A 7,316-nucleotide genomic window follows, 5' to 3' on the forward strand; every position below is an offset into this window, starting at 1 on the left:
CAGTTCTTTATATATTCTCAATATTAATGCCTTATCAGATGTTTTGCAAATATTTTCTCTCATTTTGTGGGTTGTCTTTCATTCTCTTGATAGTGACCTTTGATGAGACCTGGGTCTTTTGCAAGTAATCTAAGCACTTCTGGGGAGCATCAGCTATGGATGAACAAATCGAGGCTTTGTGAGAAGTCATATGTCCTACCTTTTTTTTTTTTTTTTTTTTTTTTTTTTACAGTTGGCTGGTCCCGGGATCTGAACCCTTGACCTTGATCTTAGCTCATGCTCTAACCAAGTGAGGTAAGTGGCCAGCTCTCATGTTCTACCTCTTGAGGATGGGACATGAGGGATCCTTATTCACCCACCTGGGCTTGACCCACAAGGCTGGATCCCTTCCTCCCTTCCCTACTCAAGAAGAAGAGAGAGCAGTGACAGAGGTTCTCATCAATGACTACAAGGAAACAAACCCACACCTGGTCTCAGGACTTGAAAAACAGGGGCTTACTAGCACATGCTACAACATAGATGGACCTTGAAAACTTTATGCTTAGGGCTGTCCCGTGGCTCACTTGGGAGTGTGTGGTGTTGGTTAGATCCCTATATAGGGGTGGCCGGTTGGCTCACTTGGGAGAGGATGGTGCTGACAACACCAAGTCAAGGGTTAAGATACCCTTACTGGTCATCTTTTTTTTGTTGTTGTTTTTAAAGAAAACTTTATGCTGAGTAAAAGAATCGAGCCACAAAGGACCATTTACTGTATAATTCTGTTTATATGAAATGTGCTGCGTAGGCAAATCTATAGAGACAGAAAGTAGATTAGTAGTTGTCTAGGGCTGGTGGGGCAGGGGAGGCACGTTAGGGGGAGATGGGGAGTTACTGCTGATGAGTACAGGGGATTTTTGGGGGGTAGGGTGATGAGAATGTTCTAAAATTGTAGAACATTCTGAATATGCTAAAAGCTACCGGATTGTACACTTTAAGGAGGCAAATTATATGGTTATAAGAATTATATCTCAATAAAGCTGTTATTTAAAAAAAAAAAGGCAGGGAACAAGGGCTGAGGCTCCCTGGTGACCCCCTGCCCCTGCTCTCTTCACTTCGCAGAGAAGCGTAGCTGGGCCTGGAAGTGCTTGCAGCGGGGGTGCTTCATGTTCAGTCCGTAGATGGGGGTCAGGTCCACTTCCACACCAGGTGGCACGCTGAACTCCAGCTGCTGCAGCAGGATGGCCAGGAAGAGGAAGACCTCCCACCTGGCCAGGACCTCCCCAATGCACCGGCGCTTGCCCAAGCCAAACAGCAACACGTTCTCGCTCAACTCCTTGTTGATGGCAGTACCTTCGGTGGTGAGGAACCGCTCTGGCCGGAACTCAAACGGGTCCCCCCACAGCTCCCTGCAAGAGGAACAAAGAAAGTAAGGGCTGGGGAAGCCCTGGGAGGAAAGGCCAAGGGGAGACTTCTGAGCAGACTCCCATTGAGAACACAAATGTCAGAACAGACTGAGAGCAATGAAAGGTCAGTGGGAAAGGGAGCGAACTGAACTTTGATGCTTATTTATTTTACAAAGATCTCTTTAAAATGATCAGCCTTGAAGATAGTGCTTTTTAATACTAATTTGTTATTTTAAAGAAATAATGCTTTAAAAAAATTAAACAAAGGAAAATATGTTTATCTTCATCCTACTCAAAATATGCCTATAGCAAGGGGAATCGACAGTATGTCTTGCTGTACACTTATTGTTTTGGAGTAATTAGTAGTAGTACAAATATTGATAGCACTTCAAACTCAAAGTGTCCCAGTTTGGACAGTAAGTTATATGGTCCCCCTACCTAGAAAGTGGGGTTTTCCAAAGAAAGGTCTCTGAGCCATTCACACCAGAATCGTCTGAGGTACCCCACCTTATGTACCAAAATAAACTCTTGGGGGAGGGGGCACCATAATCTGTAACAAACTTCCTGGATGATTCTTAGGTGCACTGAAGTTTGAGAAACACAGACCTAAATTTTATCACTTAGAGCAGACTATATAGCAGTTGAGGTCCCATCCTTTCATCATATAATCAGTTCCTAGTGGGAGCAAACAGCCATCCTGACTGCTGGAAGTAGCACACATTTTTCCATGAGGGATGTGTACTCACTGGTCATGGTTGACTTGCCACTGGTTTATGAAGACACAGCATCCCTTGGGGATGTAGAAGCCATTCAGTGTTGTGTCTCTTGTTGTGCTGAGGAGGGAAGAAAGCTCTGTCAGGCTCAGGGGCTGCAAAGCTAGGATGTGTCTTGCTCCTACCTCCACCCCACCCCAATAGCCCGCCCACCACAGTCTCCAGACCCTACACTGGGAGGGAGCGTGAGGAGCAGGGGAGAGCTGAAGTTATCCTCCCCTTCCTCAGCTCCTGCTCTTCAGCTTCAACCACGGTTTACTGAACCTCCCTTCATGCCCAACTGTGCACTTGGGCATTTTCTAGAGCCAAGAAGCTGGCCATCTGGGCCAGCCCTGAGTTTCTGGGCTGGCTAGGGAGTTAAGCTTTGTACTCCAGGAATAACTAGACCAGCGTTTGGGCAGAAGTCAATGCTCACTAATTCTCATGTTAAAATTTCGGGTCATCGGTGTTCTAACACCAAGATCAAGGGTTCAGAACCCCATACTGGCCAGCTGCAAAAAAAAAAAAAAAAAAAAAAAAAAAAAAAAAAAAAAAAAGAACGAAAAAAGAAAAAAAGGTCATAATCAAGACCAATGCTGTAAGTACTATAAGATAGCTGAGAATGAAACTGTGTCAGTTGGATGAGTCCAAAAAGGCTTCTAGGGGAGGAGAAGTTGGGGTAGGATTGACTTTGAGCAAGGGTGGGATTCTGGTAGTCAGAGAGGGGTGTAGAAGACGTTCCTGGCAGAAGGTCCTGCATAAGCAAAACTGGAGGCACAGCGAAGCCCACCTGGCTGGAGCAGAGGGTACTGGAGGAACCATGAGCAGAGGTAAATGAGAGCCGAGGTCAGGAGTGTGATTTTCTCCTAGAGCTGGGTAGTTTGATCATGTTTGGACTGGGTAGGGGCAGACTAGAGACCAAGGGTCTGTGAGGAACCTGGTGTCATGGGTAGGAAGGAGTTGCCAAGGTCTGAGCCAGGGCTGGGGCTGAGAAGCTGGGAGGAGGAAACATGGTAAGGACCTCAGAGGTGGGAGTGCAGAAGAGGCAGGCCTCACCTGTGGGGGATGGTGAAGGGGACGAAGGAGGAATGTCGGAAGGTCTCCAGGATGAAGGCCTCCAGATAGGGCAGCTGGGATCTGTCAGAGAGCCGGGGCTGTCGTGTCCTGCCAATCACTGTGTCTGTAGAACCGAGAGGAAAGCAGAGCCTAGGGGCTGCCCTGACAGCTTCATGACAACTGTGTCCCCTATTATACCACATGTCACTCTATGTGAGAGTCTGTCTGTTCATATGTCTGAGACCCCACTAACCCCCAGCATCTTCTGGGCAAGAGTGGGCACCACTGCCTGCCCAGGGCTTGCACATAGTAGGCACAAACCAGGTATTTGAAGATTGAACAAATGACCTGGGTGCTGATGCTTCTCCTGGGTGAGAGTTGGGGGGCACCACATACCCAGCTCCTTCTGGATCTTCCTCTGTATCCCAGGCTTAGTCACAAGATACATAAGGCTCCAGGAGATGGCTGTTGTGATTGTATCAAACCCTGGGCAGCACAGGGTGAGGTGAGGGAGGAAAAAAGACAGCAACATGGAAACCAACACTTACCAAGTACCCACCATGTGTGTACTAAGCATCATCTTTCTTTGACCCCAGCCCGTGAGTTTCCTAAGGGCAGGGCTGGGTGTCCACAACATAAATTAGAGATATTGGTTTCATAATTAGCAGCTAGACTTGTAGGTCAGAGAATGCTCTATTGTTCAGATGGGGAAACTGAGGCCTAGAGAAGGTGAGGGACTTGGTTGAGTTTCCATTGGGAGTTGGTGGCACAGCCCAAGCTCAAACCCTGATCCCAGGCAGGGTTTCTGTGTCCTGTACCATCTGATGTGTGGTTGGAGGGTGATTGGACGGAGTTAGGGGTTGGGTAGGGCTGGAGTGAGCGGCAGGCTCCGATAGATGGAGGAGCAGGGGCCTGATTCCTACCAGCTCCAAAGAGGTCGTTGACAAGGTTGACAATCTTCTCCGGGGGGATGTGTTCACCGTTAACTGTGGTGCCTTTCTCGCTGTACTTGAACAGGGCGCCCGTGATGTCCTGGACACTGTTCTGAGGGGGCACAAGCTTAGGGTCCAAAGGCTGGACCTTGCTCCATCCTACCTGGCCCACCTCTAGGGGCTGGGCACCTCCTCTGCCCACCAGGCAGCGTGCTGGAGCTCACAGCAGCTAGTAGCAGCCTGGACAGGGCTTAAAGTGTCATTTCATACTCCATTGACCCTTCCACCCAGTAGCCCCAGGGATCCAATTTCAAAGGAGGAAGAGGTTGGTGTGAACACAAGGAAACAAAGTGACACCTGAGCTGGGGATTAGTCTCTGATGGGGTTCAGATTCCTGCAGAACAACAGCCATCTCACTCATAATGGCCCCCCACGTTGTAGGGTTCTGCCAGGGCCCCATTCACAGGTCTTCTCTCTGCGGGGCTTGGAGTGGCCCTGGGATGGAGGCCGTAAGGATACAGAAACTGAGGCCCAGAGAATGGGAGAGATTGGCTTCAGGTCACACAGCTGGTCTGAGTTGTCCCAGAGCCTTCCTAGGCCTTGGCAGCACATCAGCTGTGTGGCCATCTTGGAGCTGGGTAAGAGGGACCATTCCCAGACCCTGCAGAGTGCCCCTTACCACCTGCACCCAGGCTCACCCTGTCAAAGTCCTGATAGTGCTCCTGGACTGTTTTCTGCAGGAACCGCAGGAACTTCTGGTTGAAGGCCTTGAACCTCTGCAGGGTGGGGCTGGGCAGGTAGCGAAGGATGGGCAAGAAGTCCACGGGGTTCCCGGAGGAGGCAGCCTCCACAAACTCATGGGTGCTCTTCAGAAGGCTGAGCATCTCCCCACTGTGCTGTGGGAAGTGCTGCCCGAAACACATGGCACCAATGACGTTGGCCACCGACTCCACTAACGCGTTGTAGGGGTCAAAGCACCCAGACCCTGCCATCAGCTCCTGGAACTTGCTGATGAGGGCTTCAGCCTCCTTGCTCACGTGATCCTCCAGGTAGCAGGAGGATGAGGAAGCCGGGTTGGATGCGGTGGAGAAACTCTTTAGGGCGTCTTGGGCTAGGCGCCGGCGGGCAGCCCAGACTGGTCCAGAGTCTGGGCTGAAAGAAAAGCTCTGGCCATCAGTGATGAAGCTGAAGCTGTAGAGGTCAGGCCGGCCCTTGAAATCATTCCCCTGCTTCACCAGGGCCTGCCGAATGGTGTCCAGGCCACTTATTACCACCACGGGCGTGGAGCCAATGCGGATCTGCAGCACGTCCCCATACTGCTGGCTCATCCTCGACAGTGTCAGGTATGGGCACTTCCCCAAGGCCAGCATGTGTCCAATCAGGGGCCAGCCCCATGGCCCTGGTGGACTCTTCAGGCCTTTGGGGACCGGAGGTCTTGAGGCCTTGATCACCCAGTATACCAGGCAGAGGATGGAGGAAGCCAGGAGAAGCTCCGTGACTGAGAAGGGAACAGACTGCGACAATGCCATCTGTACCAACTGCAGGGGAAGAAGGAGGAGCCAGGCTGAGGGTTGAGGTGGAGCTATTCTTTCATTCATTTACTAATTCATTCAATAACCACTGATCCATGTTCTGTGCTTGGCTCCCAGCTGGACACCAGAGAGACTAAGATACATCCAGCACGGGTCCTGTGCCCCAGGCTCACTCTTAGGGCATCAGAGAATCTGAAGGCTGCAAAGGAGCCTCAAGATTCCCAACTTGAGTGTTCTGATCTCCCAGCCCTGGCTCTCCCTTCCACCTGTCACCTCGGTTTCCAATTCTGAGGTTGAAGTGGAGGCAAGGGACCATTTCAAAACAGGGAGCCGAGGACAGCACCCCTGTCAGCCCCCAGCACAGCATGTATGTGGGGCATTGTGCCAAATAGTCCCTATCAGTGCTGGCTTCCTGCTGACACACATCCAGGGAACATGGAACTCCCTCTACCCAGGAACACTGAGGAAGCCAAGTTCCCAGGGCTGATGCAAATGGCTTGTGGTGCCTCCTCCCCCAGGGCACTCTATCAACACCAAGAAGGACACCTCTTCCAAGGATGAGTCCCTATCCCCTCTCCATCTTGGAGGCTGAGGTTGGGCTGCAGTCAGGGCCAGGGCTGCCCTCATGCTGGGGTACCACTCCCCAATTCTCTGCTCCAAGAGTCCCTAGAGATGGCCTAGTCCAAGTTGCTCATTTACAAATGGAGAAACTGAGAGTCAGAGCTTGGTAGCAAGGACTAGAATTCAGGTGTCTTATACCTAGCCCAGGGTCCCTCCATCCCTCTATCTGCACTAGTTATCAGGATATATAGTGGGGGATCCCAGGGACTGGAAAATGGACCCACAAAAGGTACCTGTAGAGGCAGATGAGTGAAATCAGCAGGGTTGTAAGGGCTGGTCCAGAGCTTCTGGTTCCGGATGAGGGGACCTTCTATAAATACCACTCCCTATCAGATTGGCCTGGCTCTTCTGGTCACCTGATATCAAAGTTGGATCACTGAACAAAGTTAAAAGGATCAACCCCTGGCTTTGGGCCATGATTCCTCAGCCCCACCTACTGCCCAGAGGCCAGGGACAACTCTCTGAAGATAGGCCAGAAGGGGCGCTGGGTCCATGGGGATGAATGTCCAGCTCCTTTCAGGGTTCAGGGTCGGAGGACCTATTTCTCTCAAGGGCAGGGCAGTGTGCTGGTGTGAAAGTTATGCCTCATCTGGGACAGTCAGGGGCCCATCAGGTCACCGCTCCTCTCCAGAGGGACTCTCTGTAGTACCCCTCCAGCAACCTGCAAAACCAGACAGGAAGGTCATGTTGCAACCACCTCTGAATTTCAGCTCAAGTCCCCAGTTGAGAACAAAAGATGATGAGAATCTTCCATTCTAAAGAGAGGCCTCCTTGCCCACCTCCCTCCTGTGTAAGAGATGGTAAGAAATTACAAAGAGAATGAAGAAGATCCATGCTGTGGTCTGTTCCTCACGGCAACTGGCTTGGACTCTTGAAAATGGTCAATGTTATTTAAAAAAAAAAGACAAGGGCCTGTTCTAGAGCAAAGAGGCTAAAGAAACAAGAACCAAATGTGGTATGTGAACCTTGATTGGATACTGGATTTGACAAAAAAAACAAAGCTTTTTCAAGCTACGAAAGACATTTTTGGGACAGTTGAGG

The 7,316-nt window shown here is 50.5% G+C and overlaps 1 protein-coding gene across 1 annotated transcript; it reads right to left on the reverse strand.

The window, feature by feature from the left end:
- Window positions 1–1,087: 1,087 nt before the first annotated feature.
- Window positions 1,088–5,651, reverse strand: LOC134371977 (cytochrome P450 1A2). The gene is made up of 6 exons (XM_063088962.1): window positions 4,821–5,651; window positions 4,114–4,234; window positions 3,587–3,676; window positions 3,191–3,314; window positions 2,129–2,215; window positions 1,088–1,385 (listed from the first exon to the last, which is right to left on the reverse strand). The coding sequence occupies exons 1-6, from the start codon at window positions 5,649–5,651 to the stop codon at window positions 1,088–1,090; spliced, it is 1,551 nt and encodes a 516-aa protein (XP_062945032.1).
- Between the last annotated feature and the right edge of the window lie 1,665 nt (window positions 5,652–7,316).

Source organism: Cynocephalus volans, chromosome 3, assembly GCF_027409185.1.
Source record: "Cynocephalus volans isolate mCynVol1 chromosome 3, mCynVol1.pri, whole genome shotgun sequence".
NCBI lineage: Eukaryota > Metazoa > Chordata > Mammalia > Dermoptera > Cynocephalidae > Cynocephalus > Cynocephalus volans.